General features: G+C 41.2%; 1 protein-coding gene across 1 annotated transcript; it reads right to left on the bottom strand.

Moving 5' to 3' along the window:
• Nucleotides 1–1,399: 1,399 nt before the first annotated feature.
• On the bottom strand, nt 1,400–14,138 carry LOC113108087 (immunoglobulin superfamily member 2-like). The gene is made up of 7 exons (XM_026270903.1): nt 14,063–14,138; nt 5,099–5,467; nt 4,348–4,764; nt 3,814–3,831; nt 3,354–3,734; nt 2,832–3,206; nt 1,400–1,737 (listed from the first exon to the last, which is right to left on the bottom strand). The coding sequence occupies exons 1-7, from the start codon at nt 14,130–14,132 to the stop codon at nt 1,400–1,402; spliced, it is 1,968 nt and encodes a 655-aa protein (XP_026126688.1). The 5' UTR covers nt 14,133–14,138.
• Between the last annotated feature and the right edge of the window lie 2,213 nt (nt 14,139–16,351).

The following is a 16,351-nucleotide window of genomic DNA, read 5'->3' as shown; positions in this document are numbered from 1 at the left end:
CAGATATCTTCCCAGATATGTCTTGACCTATACTTCTCCACTTATTTGCAGCAGTCTGAATCCATTCAACAACCTGACAGTGGTAAAGGCCAGTATCAGTGGGGTTGACGTTTGGCACTGTCAGCTTATATCGCATGGCACTTGGGCGTCCAAACACCAGCTCTTTATCATCGATTGCACTGTGTAAGGTACCATCACGGCTGGCATTGAAGATGATGACAGGTCGTTCATTTATCAGACCCCCGGACCAAGTCACCTCAAACAAAGATTTATCACTGGACCGTGACTTAATGACACAGTCAATGGTGAACCCTGCTTGTAGATTGGTAATGGTCAGGCTTTTTTCCTCCTTGTTAACCTGCAGTTTGTTATCTAATTTTTTTTTTTTTTTTTTTTTTTTTTTTTTTTTTTTTTTGTGGGGGGTGGAGAAATGCATTAATGTTCTTTTAAATTTTCTGACGATTTCAAAATTTCTTAATTGAAATTTAGAGTACTCACCTATAAGCTGAACAGTAACATTGGTAAAACCTGACTTGTCCCTTGCCTTGCGTGACCATTGACCTTTACAGTCCAGCTGGTACTGTTGAACTTCACAGTAGTAACGCCCCCTGTCTTCCTGGATGGATCTATGTATAGTCAAGTGAAAGACACCCACTTCTGGGGTGGAGAAGTGAAGTCGCCCCACAAGCTCTGAGTCAAAGCTTTTGTACTTCAGAAGGCCATCATGGCTATATGTCAGAAGTGCAGAACTGGTGGACTGGTATTGGTTAAACATCCAGGTAAGGGAGTAACGAAGAGTGGGATCAGACCCAATGCCCTCCACTGAGCATTTCAACTTTACCTGCTTTCCCTCTTCAACCTTCAACTGAGTATCAGCTTTATTCATTTTGAAATAACTGGCTGAAACCAAAAAAAAAAAAAAAAAAACAATAAGTACAGTATCAGTAATTGGATCATGACGTTTTTATTTTCAATTTTAAATGTATTAATTATAGAATGTATTATATATTTTTTATTTATTCAAAAATACGTAAAAAAAATCATGCATGCAATGATTTAAATCTATACTTAGCACATTTAATTTTTTTTTAAGTAATTTTTGTCCCAACATACTTTCAAGTCAGTTCGTAACTAGTTTATGTTTTGTTGTATTAGGTGGCTAATTATTTTTATTTTATTATGTTTTTTTTTTGTTTTTTTTTTTTTTATCAAATGTTTCCATACAAATTACATTGAATGTATACATACATAATTACCACCTTGTAAAACTTTGTTTTCATTAAAAAGTTGTCTTTTATTGTTTTGTTCCTTTGAAAATGGCAGTTAAAACATTTTAACACTTTTGAAATCAACATTAGATTTGTTTTCACTTACAAGGACCATTAATAATCAGTTAAACTTATGTTTGTGTAAAACACAGATCCTGGAGCCACTCTTCCACCTCACAGTGATATTGTCCACTGTCAGATGTTCTGACCTGCTGGATAGTCATCTGGAAGTTCTGTTTCTGTCTTATTTCCAAACGGATCCTCTGGTCCATCTCTAGGCCGGCTGCAGGGCCAAACTTGACAACAGCATCTAAGTCCATAGTTAAGAGCACCTGGGACCCAAACATCCATGTTACTGTGAAACGAGACGTAATTGTGGTTGTTTTCATGACTGAGCATTCAAGCTTAGCATCAGTGTCGACAGTGGTTTCCAGACGAGAAGTGGGTGAGAGCAGGCTCATCTTGCTGTCTGTATTAAACATTACAAAGTAAGGAAGAAAGAGAGATAGGGATATCAAACAGCTGAATCTACATTTATCTAAATGCTTTATTTACAAAAAAATTAATAAAGTCTCTTTTGTAGTAGGTATGTATGCTAGCACCGGTCTGTCTTATTACTGCTAATTTGTGTTTATGCCGCATGGCTTAGTTTTTCCTGTTCTCCTTTATATGTTTCCTTACTGAAAGTCCTGGTGTCCACAGTTATTAACAGTCAAAAATTTAGATGTACCTACTTGTTGTTTATCTCTATTTATTACACATTGTAATAATAGAAAAATATTTTAAATACTTTACTATGTAAATACTTTTAAATTATTTACTACTGTAAATAATACAAATGGAAGTTTGGGAAATTTTTAATGACTAAAAATGTTAAATAATTAAATGGTTCAGACTGCCTGCTTAATATTTTCTAACACTTTACTTTGATGGGCCCACAATGTACTGACTATAAGAATCTTTGCTAGTATGTCAACTTATTTTACTAACCCTAAACCTGATCTTACAGTCTACTCTGAGGGTTAGTAGACATGTAGTTGCAAATTAATGAGAATAAGGAAAAAGTATAGTAATTATAGGATTGTGGTATGGTCAAAATTATGATTACATGTGTAATTGTACAACTGTCCTTTAACTGTAACTACAATAACAACTTATTTGGCTTATTTAACAGACATTTTCTATGTATGTACATACAGTATTTGTTAAAGACATCTAATATAATGTGGGTTCAAACCCTCTTAGATTTGATATTATTTAGATTACAGCTCTGTTCACTCAGGAAATTTACTCAACCAGGTGCATCCTGGGATTCTTTTAAAGAGTATTATTTTAAGCAGGAAGTATGATGTACTCTTGTTAGCTGTTTCACTATGCAGTCCAAACATACTGTACATAAAACTGTAAAGAAATTAATATATAAAACAATTTATACTTTTCTTCAAAACTAATTGCATGCATTTCAGCATAGGAATATGCCTTAAGATATAAAAGATCCAAATGTTTGATGAACAATGAACCTTGAAATAAATACATTATTTTTGAAAAAGTAGCTGTATTTACCAGGTTTGTGTACAATCACAGCTAACAGGTTGGAGTTCTTAAAGGCTTTCTGTACATCCTTTTGATAGGCATCAACTTGACACTGGTACTGTCCTTCTTGTTGTTTGCTGGCTCTCGGCACCATGAGAGTGAAACAAGTGTCTCCCGGCTGTGCTTGAATGTTCAGCTGATAGTTTCTCTGATCTGCTCTCCATTCCATTTCTCCAGTGTGACTTATGGATAAAATATTTATTTGAGCAGCTGAATTGTGGGGCTGAAACATCCAGCGTAGAGCCAAAGACACTTTAGGCCCTCTGACTCGACATAGCAGTTGTACTGAAGAATCTATAGATAGATTTGTTGTACGACTTGTCAAGCTCACCGCCATTAGAGATTCTGAAAAGAAATGTCTGCAGTGATTATTAAAATTCTAACGTCAGTAACAGTACAAATTTGAGCAACGTAATGACAAAGAATTTATGACAGAATTTCTTGACAGTTTTCTCTATTACTGAGAATAATGTTATTATATAGTAATCTTACCAACAGATTTAACTGTAATGGCTTTTTGCTGAGATTGGGTGATGGCTTTCATCTCTCCATTGCTCTGTACTGTCCATTCAGACACAATGCACTTATATTCTCCGCTGTCAGATATAGAAGAAGCACCAAGCTGTAGAGTAAAGCTTCCAGCTGGAGAATGAAATGTCTGGACGTTTCTGCTCTGATACCTCGCCCCAACATCTTTCATCACTCCCTCATGGGTCAGACTAACGACATCACTGAAGAAAGCCCCCAGGGCTTTCTTGTGTTGCCATGACACTGATAAAGGACCCTTGAATCCTGACACTGAGCAGGAGACATGTAGTGCATCTCCCTCAGTCACCGCATCATTCATCAGCATGACCACCGCCCGATTACTCTCTGACCAGACAGACAAAAAAAAAAAAAACTTGCCAATGTCAGTGTTTTAATGCAAGCATCAGATTAACACTGAAGGAACCTGCATCAGGGACCACTTCTGAGACACAGGAAACAGCATGAGATTAAACAAGTTCTCTTACACAACTTTCTGTGTATGACTGCACTCATACTCACTCAGACATTACAACAGGTTCTGACTAAGTAGTTATAAAGTAGTCACAATGACATCTGCAGAACATTATTATGCTAAAAATGTATCTGTCATTTGGTAGAAGCTAAAAATGCCATCATGCCAATGCCATCCTCAAAAACAATTTATTTACAAACATTTACAAACTGCTTCAGGTAACAGCAAATTTGACACAAAATACATTAACACAGGTTCAGTGATTTTTTTTCTCTCTCTCTGCTGTAAATTTTTGACTGAAAAGAGCATGAAACTATTACAATTCAAGAGCTATTTAGACAAATGGATAGATAAATGGGAATAAACATCAACATTTGATTGTAAGGATATAATTGTTACTTTCGTACATTAAACTTTGTCTTAGATTTCTAAGTGTAAGTAAAAATCAGAGAGCCTCTGGTTTACATGACAGAATATAAATCTCACCGATTCGTTTAATCTCCACATCACATGCTTTGGTGGTTTTGTGGGCAATCTGTGTCCAGGAATGGTCTGGGTCTTGGATCCACTCAATGGCTTTGCAGAAGAACTTCCCCTGGTCGGACTGCTGCACTTGAGGCATCTTCAGTCTGTAGGTTGTGTCCTCCACCTTATCCATGCTGATAAGACCAGCACGATAGCGATCCTCAAATCCAGCTCCTGGCTTTACAGTCAGATCTTTGTCCAGAGTAATGATTGGCCAGGGGTTTTCATCATCTTCACCATGAAGAAACCAGGTGACCGACAGATGAGAGTGTTGACAAGTCTGGCTGGAGACCTGGCACTCAAGCTGAAGAGGATCCCCTTCAGACAAGCTCTGTGAGGGAGAGCCCGAGTACGATGCCTCCAGGGTGTCTGCTATCACTGTGGAGAAAACAGAATGTTTACCAATATCATGGTCTTTTCCCCTTTTTTATCATTGAAATGTATTAACAAAGTGACTGTAAAAAAAAAAAAAAAAAAAGAAGTGATTAGCCAACATGCATTTTTCAAGCCAGTACCAGCATCTATAGAACTGATATCATCTGATACTACATCAGTGACTGAAGGATGATGCAGTAGTGTTTAATATGAATATAGCTTTCAGCCAAACGCCTTCTTTTGGGAAACATGGGAATGTGAATGGATTTTAAAGAATAGATTTCTCTCAGATCATCTCATTAATCACCCAAACCCTGAAAATAAATAGATATCTTACCATTAAGCTTTGACTCAGCACCATAATCTCCGAAATATTCACCACCTGTGTGTAGGGTCGCACAGAGCAGATCACCTGCATCACTCTCCTGCAAATCTTTGATCCACAAGATAACTGAAAATCCTGACAGCCTTTCAATATAAATCTCTTTTTTTCTTATTCTATCAGAGAACATTCCGTAGGCAAAGTTTGGGTCACTGGTACTGATCATATTAAACTCCATATTTTGTTTCTTGAGAATGAACTCAAAATCCCGCTCAGATGGTCCTGTAAACCCTGTAACATTACAGGATATGGAGATGGGGTATCCTTTCATTCTATACAGAGGACCTTTCTGGATCTGGACCTGAATCTGACCACTGCACAGATCTATGTGGAGAGAAGCATTAGACGGGTTAATATCAGATATATTTTACACAGAAACACAACCCCAGTTCCAGACAAGCTGGGACATTTTGAAAAAATTCAATAAATCAAGAATCTCTGATTTGTTCATTCTCTTTAACCTTTTTTTAATTTACAAAAGTAAAAAGAAAAGCAGTGCATACAAGATATAAGATCTTCAGCTAAGTAAATTATTAGTTAATAACCCTTAAAAGGGGGGGGGGGTGAAATGCTATTTCATGCATACTGAGTTTTTTACACTGTTAAAGAGTTGGAATCCCATGCTAAACATGGACAAAGTTTCAAAAATTAAGTTGTACGTTTGAAGGAGTATTTCTGTTCCAAAAATACTCCTTCCGGTTTGTCACAAGTTTCGGAAAGTTTTTTTCGAGTATGGCTCTGTGTGACGAGATGGAGCCGAATTTCCTTATATGGGTCCTGAGGGCACGTCTGCCGGAAGAGCGCACGCTCCTGTATAGCAGAGCACTGAGTGAGAGCACAACAGGCATTCGCTGATCAGAGCGAGAGCGTCGCGAAATGTCACAAAAGGAGTGTTTTTGGTTACAACCCTGTACAGATTACCAAAGAAAAAACAGCATTAAGGGACCAGTGCATGGAGTTTATTTTTACAGAGCATCAACGGAGTTGTGTAAGTGTTTGTGTTTGTTCCCTGCATTTCTAAAATGCTTGTTTTACAAACAAAGCCCAGTTTGACGACGGATTTGTGTATCGTTTATTTCTTAAGGATGATGCAATCCCAACGAAAAAGGGTCACAATTGTGTGTTGGAACCACAGGCGGTGAGTAAAACTGCTTAAAATATCTCTGCCTCCTTGTTAGTGCGTCCGCCTCCCATCGGAGACCCGGGTTCGAGCCCAGCTCGGAGCGAGTCGTTGCTGCTGCTGCTCTCATTCAGTTTCAGCCTTCACAGCTGTCACAGCTTCCAAACGCTCTCAATGCAAAAGCCTACTCGCGCTCGTGATTCTTTAGCTCCGCCCACACGTCACGCCTCTAGGCGCTCGTGTTTTTCCGGGAAAAATCGGTAAAGACTATCTTTCTCTTATGAATATAATAAAACTAAATACTTTTTTGGAGTTATGAAGGATGCAGTACTACTCTATAGATACTCAATATTAACAGGATATTGAGTGAAAACGAGCATTTCACCCCCCCTTAAATGTCACAAAGCTTCAAAAGCTATATTTTCATATAACAAGATAACGATAGATAACGAAAAAAGCTATATTTTCATATAACAAGATAACGAATTTCAACAAGATGGCGGCGCGTCCACATGCAGCGGCTTCTCTATGTCCCGACAGAACGGTGTTTTCGTGTTTTTTGTCTTGTGAGTCGCAGTGTTTTTGTACGTTGTCGTCGTGTCTACCTGTCTGTAAGCGCAAATACAGTCGCGAGTTTCTGCTCGATGTCGGCAGAACCGCATTTTTACAGTTAAACTCGCGGAGTTTGCACGCGGAACAGCTGCGGGATCTCGATCTGCTACGGAGGCCTTCACCATCACCGACCCCCACTACTGCATCTCGCCCGCAGCGGAGGCGCCACAAGCGGTGTGAGAGGAAGCAGAAGAGGGGTAGGCGCGGAGGTATCCGGGCTAGGCTAACGGCTAACCCACACGAGCCATCTATCCCCACCGTCGTACTGGCTAACGTATGCTCGTTGGACAATAAACTGGACTACATTCGATTACTACACTCAACTCAGAGGACTGTAAGAGACTGTTGTGTTTTTTTGTTCACGGAAACATGGCTCAGCAAAAGCGTTTCAGACGGCGCTATTCAGCTTGACCAGCTGACGTGCTAGCGAGCGGACAGAGCTCTCGTCGCGGGAGGAAAAACCCGCAGCGGTGGGCTTTGTGTTTACATCAATGACGCGTGGTGCCACGATACTGTTGTGATCAGCAAACACTGCTCACCCCTGGTGGAGTTTATGATTATTAAATGCCGGCCGTTCTATCTGCCGAGGGAATATACTGCTATACTGCTCATTTCGGTGTACATTCCCCCATTCAACATCATCAGCAACAGGAACGACGCACTAAATGAACTGTACCAGCACATCAGTGAGCAGCAGACAGCACACCCCGATGCTTTTCTCATCATAGCTGGGGATTTCAACCATGCTGACCTTAAGAGTGTGTTTCCAAAAATACACCAGCACATCAACTTTCCAACACGAGGTAATAACATCTTGGACTTTGTTTACACCACACAGAGAGGAGCTTACAAAGCCCTCCCCCTCCCCCACCTCGGAGCCTCAGACCACATCGGTGTTATGCTAATGCCTGCATACAGACCACTCATTAAAGTCGCCAAACCAGTTTACAAACAGTTTAAAGTGTGGCCAGAAGGATCATCAGAGATTATTCAGGAGTGCTTCAACACAACTGACTGTGACATGTTTAAACAGTCTGCCACATGCAATAACACCACTGAGTACTCAGAGACTGTTACTGCCTACATCAATAAGTGTATTGATGATGTAACGTTCACAAAAACCATCACTGTCCGGGCCAACCAGAATCCATGGATGACAGGGGAGGTCTACAGACTCCTGAAGACACAGAACGCTGCCTTCAGAGCTGGAGATGAGGTGGGCCTGAGAACAGCTAGGGCCAACCTGTCCCGTGGCATCAGAGAGGCTAAGAGACAGCACTCCAGGAGGATATCTCACCAATTCAGCAACAGCAGAGACACTAGGAACCTGTGGCAGGGGATGCAGACCATTACGGACTACAAGCCCCCACCACGGACCTGTGACAGCAACATCTCTCTGCTAAATGAACTGAACACCTTCTTCGCTTGCTTTGAGCAACAAAACAGCACCACTACACAGAAGACTCCACCTCCTCCCGGTGACCAGGTGATGAAGCTGACCCCAGACAGCGTGAAGAGATCCTTCAGCAGGATCAATGCCCGCAAAGCTCCGGGTCCTGAAAACATCCCTGGGCGTGTACTGAAAGTCTGTGCAGCAGAACTCACTGATGTCTTCACAGACATTTTTAACACCTCACTGAGTCAGCCTGTTGTTCCCACATGCTTTAAAACTACCACCATCATCCCAGTCCCGAAGAAGCCATCTCCATCCTGCTTCAATGACTACCGTCCTGTTGCACTTACCCCCATCCGCATGAAGTGCTTTGAACGGCTAGTCATGCACCACATCAAGTCTGCCCTCCCCCCCTCCCTGGACCCCTTCCAGTTTGTATATCGGTCCAACCGGTCGCCCGATGATGCCATCTCCACTTCTGTCCACTCAGCACTCACCCATCTGGACAAAAAGGACTCATATGTCAGAATGCTATTCATAGACTTCAGTTCAGCATTCAACACAATCATCCCTCAACAGCTCATCTACAAGCTGAGTCAGCTGGGGCTCAACACTTCGCTGTGCAACTGGCTGTTGGACTTTCTGACTGGAAGACCTCAGGCAGTATGGGTCGGCAGCAACACATCCAGCATCATCACACTGAACACTGGGGCCCACCAAGGATGTGTGCTGAGCCCCCTCCTCTTCACTCTGCTGACACATGACTGCACACCGTCACACAGCTCCAACCTCTTTATTAAGTTTGCCGATGACACGACTGTGGTGGGTCTCATTAGCAACAAAGATGAGACAAACTACAGGAGTGAGGTGAGCCGCCTGGCCAAGTGGTGCAGTGACAACAATCTCTCTCTGAACGTGGAGAAGACAAAGGAGATTGTTGTAGACTTCAGGAGAGCACACACTCAGCACGTTCCTTTGACCATCAATGGTACGACTGTGGAGAAAGTGAGCAGCACCAAGTTCCTGGGTGTGCACATCACAGAGGACCTCTCCTGGACTGAAAACACTGCAGCACTGGCCAAGAAATCACAACAGCGTCTCTACTTCCTCCGCAAACTGAGAAGAGCCAGAGCCCCACCCCCCATCATGTACACCTTCTACAGAGGCACCATCGAGAGCATTCTGTCGAGCTGCATCACTGTGTGGTATGGCGCCTGCAACGCGTCCTGCCGAAAACTCTGCGACGCATAGTGAGAGCAGCTGAGAAGATCATTGGTGTCTCTCTCCCCTCCCTCCAGGACATTTATGGAACATGTCTCACCCGCAAAGTCCTCTGCATCACAGGTGATCCCACCCACCCATCACACAGCTTATTCAGCCTGCTACCATCAGGGAGGAGACTGCGGAGTCTCCAGGCCAGGACCAGCAGACTGAAGGACAGCTTCATCCACCAGGCTGTCAGGAAGCTGAACTCCCTCCCAAACCTGTCCCCTAACCTCTTCTTCCCCAGGCACCACTGAACTATGACCCCACCCCCCACCCCCGCTAATTATATGATGGCATGCACTAGTCACTTGTGCAGCATTGGTCTGCTCACTCGCCCCTTGTTAGTGAAAGTTCTTGAAGATTGAGACGCTTACACGGATGTCATATTTCTCGTTCTTTTTACTTCAGAACACAAGAAGAAAAAAGCCACACAACTCACCTACTTGACAAGGCTAAAAGATTAATAAAGTTATCAGCATACTTAGTGTGTACTTGAAGTATAACAGGGTGAGATACATCATTGCGATCTTTCAAAATAAACAAAAACATAATAAAAATAATAAAGTGTTTATAATTATTTACACTTAGCATCACATATGCTTCTATTCCGAAAATCTTAAATAATTATTCAACAACAAAAGTTACAACATCCTCTCACCCGATGAACTAGGTTCATCTATACTAATTTTAAGGACGTTGAATTAAATTAACTCCAAGGGATATAGCAGTTGCACAGGTCTTCTTAACACACTGCCTGATGAAGTACGGACAATGCATGAACGTACCAGGCCATCTCTTCTTGAATTCAATTTTTCAATTCTTCCCATTTTCCAAGTTTGTCGGGGTACTTTGTCATCTCCAACTAGGACAACATCACCTTCCTTCAGCATAGTTGCTTTTATTGAATCACTCTTATGAGCTGACTTTAAGTCCATCAAATAGTCTTTTCGCCAGCGGTTCCAAAATGTAGTTAGAAGTCTCTGACGGTACTTGCCTCGGCGAACAGCATGCTCTTTAGTCAGAATAGAGGAATTAGACTCAGAGACCACAGTCTCTGGTGGCAGAGAGGTTAGTCTTTGCCCTACCAGGAAATGTGAAGGCGTCAGAGGTTGGGGCTCATTGGCATCATTGTGTACGTATGAAAGTGGTCTAGAATTTATAACTGCTTCTACTTCTGTCAAAATAGTAGTCATCTCTTCAAACTTTAGTGAGGCCTTTCCTAGGACTTTTTTCAGACAATTCTTTACTCATCTAACAAGTCTCTCCCAAAAGCCTCCCCACCATGCCACGCGTTCCACAATAAATTTCCAAGTAATAAAATTTGAAGAAAAGAAATCTGTAAGCTCAGAGGTTTTAAATGATCTTCACAGTTCCTTTAAATCTTGGTCTGCCCTTTTGAATGTTTTTGCGTTGTCCGAGTATATTATTTTGCACAGACCTCTTCTTGCTATAAATCTTTTCAGAGCAAGGAGAAATTTCTCTGTGGTCTGATCAGACACTAACTCTAAATGTATCGCCCGAGTAACAGCACATGTAAAAAGTGCAATATATGCCTTTTTTGGTACACCATTAGATTTAACATATAATGGGCCAGCAAAATCGACCCCTGTGACTTCAAAGGGTGGTGCTTCAGTAACTCTGTTCTTTGGCAGAGGTGCAGTAGTTTGCTGAGGTGCATTGGCTTTCAATCTATTACAAACATGACAGTGTCCTACTATTTGCTTCACAAGCTGTCGGCCACGCAAAATCCAATATTTCTCTCTAACCTGAACCAGTGTATCTCTTATACCTGAATTCATCACTCTTTCATGATAACTCTGAACTAGTAATTCCGAATATCTTTGCTTTGTGGGGAGCACCCATGGGTGCCATTCTCTGAAGCTGAACTCTGAAGACTGTTGTAATCGTCCACCTACACTAATGAGTTCATTTTCATCTAAGAAGGGTTTCAAATCCTTGATCTTTGAGTCTTTGTCAACCATTTGTCCTAGTTTGAGCAAATGTATTTCCTTGCTGAAACTCTGTTCCTGGGTCATCTTTACCCAGTACATTTCAGCTGCAAGAAGTTCTTTTGCTGTGAGCTCGCCTTGGATTTTACATCTTGATCGGGCATTAGTTATGAACCTCTTTATCCATGCAGTTATTCGCAACACTGTCTTCAGTCTGCTAAATTTTGATAAATCCAAAAGAGGTTCTGTTGTTGAAACACCACCAAACTGCACGGTGACCTAAAACTTAGACCTCAGTTCAATGTTCATTTCAGCAACACAATTTTGCTCAGGCTCTTCCAAGTGAGCTGGAACTAAAGATGCCGGCCCATACCACCAGAGTTCACTCTGTATGAGATCATCTACGCTCTTTCCTCGAGTGGCTAAATCAGCGGGATTGTCTTTCCCATTACAATGGGACCAAGATTCAGGGTTTGTGAGATTCTGTATTTCAGCTACTCGATTACCTACAAATGGTTTCCATTTCTGTGCAGAACTCTGTATCCAGTGTAAGACAATTACTGAATCTGTCCATATGTGAATTTGATTTTTCTCCATCTTCAAGGGACGAAGCAGATTATGTCCCATTCTAGCTCCGATTAGAGCTCCCATTAACTCTAAACGTGGTAAAGTAAGCTTCTTCAAAGGAGCAACTCGTGCCTTTGATGCTACAAAACTGTTTACAGTTTCTCCATTTTCATTTTTTCCTTGTAGGTATGCAACTGCGCTGTACACCCTTTCACTAGCATCACAAAACACGTGCAATTTGTGCGATTTAACATTAGGTTAATTCTCTATTTTGTACCATCTTGGTATAGCAATCAAACGAAGCTGTGGCACTTCACTACACCACTGATTCCACTTCCTTGACAATTCAGAAGGCAAATGTTCATCCCAACTAAGTCCTCTTTCCCACATTTCTTGAAGAAGACATTTCACTCTAACAGTAAAGGGAGTTAGGAATCCTATGGGGTCAAAGATACGGGATGATGTTTGCAACACATTTCTCTTTGTGTTTTCTTTCCTCTCCAAATCACTCAACAGTTGCTTGAAATCAAACACAAAATCATCGCTTTCTGGTCTCCATACTAAACCTAATACCTTCAGTACATTTCCACTACTGTCCGATACTAAGTTTTGCTCCATTGCATTCCCTGTCCATCTTGCTCTCAGTTCTGGTGAATTCGTCACCCATTTACACAATTTCATGCCTGCATCCAGTAAGATGTCTCTGGCAGCTGTAGAAATAGTGTGTGCCTCATCCACTTCACGAGAACTCACAATGAAATCATCCACGTAGAGCGATTCTCTCAAGGCTTCCACTGCCTTAGGCTGTTCTGACTCCTTTTGTTGAATGTGATGCCTAATAGTTGCAGCTAACAGGAATGGACTTGGGGACACTCCGAAAACCACTCTACACATTCGCATAATGCGTATATCATTTTTCTTATCATCAGTTGGAGAACCGTGTAGCCACAGGAATCTGACAGCATCCTTCTCTTTTTCTGCCAAAGCGATCTGCAAGAATGCCTTTGTGATGTAATTCTGTGACGCTATCCCGGGTTTCGGCACCAAAAAATGTTAGTGAAAGTTCTTGAAGATTGAGACGCTTACACGGATGTCATATTTCTCGTTCTTTTTACTTCAGAACACAAGAAGAAAAAAGCCACACAACTCACCTACTTGACAAGGCTAAAAGATTAATAAAGTTATCAGCATACTTAGTGTGTACCTGAAGTATAACAGGGTGAGATACATCACTGCGATCTTTCAAAATAAACAAAAACATAATAAAAATAATAAAGTGTTTATAATTATTTACACTTAGCATCACATATGCTTCTATTCCGAAAATCTTAAATAATTATTCAACAACAAAAGTTACAACACCCCTCACTACCTCATCTGGCATGGAACTGACGTCATTCCACTACCTCCTCAGTCAGTTAAATAACTGCTCTTGGTCACTTGTCACTTTAATCAGACGTAATAAGATATTCTTAATAAGTGATTTTTTGCACTAAAAAAATCTTCATTGATTTGCACTATATCTGTCATTTACCTTGCGCTGCTTTATTTAACTTTATTTTTAACTTTATTTTTAATTTTATTATGTGTCTTTTTTATCATTCCCTTATTGTATAGTTGTATCTACATTTTATATTTGATCTAGTTATTTTTGTAGGCATTAATATTAATGTTATCTGTAGGCACCTGGGTCTGAGAGTAACGCAATTTCGATTCACTGTATGTATGTACTGTACATGTGGAAATTGACAATAAAGCAGACTTGAAATTGAACTTGAATTAACCACTTGCATGTAACGTTTATTTCATTTTTAAAGCCTTATGGTAGTGAAAGTAATCACCATCCACATTCATTGTATGGGAAATCCAGCTTGAATGTTTATTAGCCTTTTTGCATCTCACATAAGATTTGATTTAACATGAGGGTGAGAAAATTAAATAATGTCCCAAAACTTCTATATCCTCAGAGAAAATAAGTCAAGGTTCATATTTGTGATTCAGTTCAGTCTTACCCCACTGCAGCAGTCCTGTGAGACACAACAATAGTGGCAGCTTCCACTTTTGGCACCAAAAGTCTACCATCCTTAAACTGATCGATCCGTCTGCTTTCTTATCTCTAAGTTATCAGGTTTCACTGAGAGTGCCTTAAACCTGATATATGTTATCTGAAACAAGCAACTGTGACATCACATGAAGAGGAAACAAGTGTGATAAATATGGTTTCCCGTCGTCTGGCACCACACTGATCTTCACATGCGTCAATGTCCTCAAATTCTCATTACTGCGTATGTGGACAGAACAATACAACATACCAGCAGTTTTTTTTTTAATGCACCATTATTTGATTATACACAGTGAGTGTTTCTATAAAGTGATTACATTTTAACAGAAAGTTGCAAAATCTGTTCTGAAAAAAAAAGAAAAAACAATACATTAATGTCTATGTTAATGTAAATTCGTTCATCGGCTTCAATCAAGGTGCGATTCTACGCAATCAGCAGCCAGACATGATAGAGACCAGATCAATGCTATGAGGTTGAAAATTGACGAGCTGTGCTCCAAGGTGGCAGACATGGAAGACCGAAGTAGAAGGTCCAACCTACGTTTAGTTGGGCTGAGGGAAGGAGCGGAGGGTGACAACTGTATCGCCTTTTTAAAGGCGAATCTATCTACGTGGATCCCATCTGTCGCTAATTGAGACATAAAAATAGAGCGAGCTCACCGCCTGTACGCGGATAGAAACACCAACGTTAGCTGCCCTCGCACAATTTTATTCAAATTGCTAGATTATACTGATTCATCATATATCATGGGGTCACGTGACTGATTCATGGCAGTGCAGACGTGAATCTTGCGTGCTCCACTTACTACTCGTTATTTTCAGTTTATTAGAAAGCAAATTATGTTGAATTACATCAAATCCTCTAAAATGTCGGTATCACATAATAAGGGTGCAACCAAAGAAACCAAACTTTCACCTATCAAGAAGAAATTCAAGGAATCACAGACTAGCATCTCCAAAACGGACCTGGACAACGCCATCTTAGCAGGAGTGAAGCAGGCCTTAGTTGAGCAGAGAGCTGAGCTAAATCAAATTGTCACTGCTGCGGTAAAAGCTGCCTTAGATGATGTGCTGCTCCCGCAAATAATGGACCTTAGACTTGAACTGAAGAACGCCACGGACACTATAACGTCAGCCACCGGCCAGATTGAACAACTGGAGAAATCCGTTCATCGGCTTCAATCAAGGTGCGATTCTACGCAATCAGCAGCCAGACATGATAGAGACCAGATCAATGCTATGAGGTTGAAAATTGACGAGCTGTGCTCCAAGGTGGCAGACATGGAAGACCGAAGTAGAAGGTCCAACCTACGTTTAGTTGGGCTGAGGGAAGGAGCGGAGGGTGACAACTGTATCGCCTTTTTAAAGGCGAATCTATCTCGGTGGATCCCATCTGTCGCTAATTGAGACATAAAAATAGAGCGAGCTCACCGCCTGTATGCGGATAGAAACACCAACGTTAGCTGCCCTCGCACAATTTTATTCAAGTTGCTAGATTATACTGATAGACAAGCAATCCTGAATGGTGCAAGAGCCGTTTTTCCCGTTAAATATGGCACGGACACTTTGCGCTTCTTCCCGGATTTCAGCGCAGACACTACTAAGAAACGAAAGGCCTTTGCCGAGGTGAGAAAGCAGATAGAAGCATCTGGGATTCAAACGTTTCTCTTGTTCCCAGCCACACTGAAGATCACTTACCGCGGCAGGCAAACGTTATGTCGGTCTCCATCTGAGGCGGAACAGTTCATCCTCTCTAACAACCTGCCCTGCAGAAGTGCCAGCTCTTCACCTAGGCGAGGGGGCGAAACGTCGGAGATCCATATGGACACACACCAGATGGACACAGCAGAGCATCAGCCTACTTTGGCCACTGCAAGCAACATCGCAAGTTAGCTGGTTCAATATTTCAGTACGGGACTGTGGATTTTTTCTTTGTAATGTCATATGGGTGAAGTATGATTTTTGTGTTTTTCATTACAATAAAGACTATCTCGACGCCTAAGGTATAGGCATGTAATTTATCACTTGTTATAGGCTAGCATAGACTGCAAGAGCACCAATAAGACTGGCCTAGTCTTTTTTTTACAAAGGGACATATCAACATACTGCTTTATTTCCCGTTGAATATCGCCTTGTCTATGTTACTCTTTGGGCCGATAGCTGAGGTTTATTTCACTCTTTTTGTCTCCAGCTAGAACCAGGCTAATCATTTTCTTTATTTATTTTATTGCTTTATTGC

Source organism: Carassius auratus, chromosome 9 (genome assembly GCF_003368295.1).
Source record: "Carassius auratus strain Wakin chromosome 9, ASM336829v1, whole genome shotgun sequence".
NCBI classification, from domain to species: domain Eukaryota; kingdom Metazoa; phylum Chordata; class Actinopteri; order Cypriniformes; family Cyprinidae; genus Carassius; species Carassius auratus.
This window is presented reverse-complemented; position numbering and strand designations above follow the sequence as displayed.

Bases quoted from the DNA above. Each gene is read 5' to 3' on its own strand.
- LOC113108087 (XM_026270903.1), bottom strand. From the start codon at position 14,132: ATGGTAGACTTTTGGTGCCAAAAGTGGAAGCTGCCACTATTGTTGTGT. The intron at 5,468-14,062 runs GTAAGACTGAAC...CTCTCCACATAG, and splicing joins CACAGGACTGCTGCAGTGGG to ATCTGTGCAGTGGTCAGATT. The intron at 4,765-5,098 runs GTAAGATATCTA...TTTTCTCCACAG, and splicing joins TGCTGAGTCAAAGCTTAATG to TGATAGCAGACACCCTGGAG.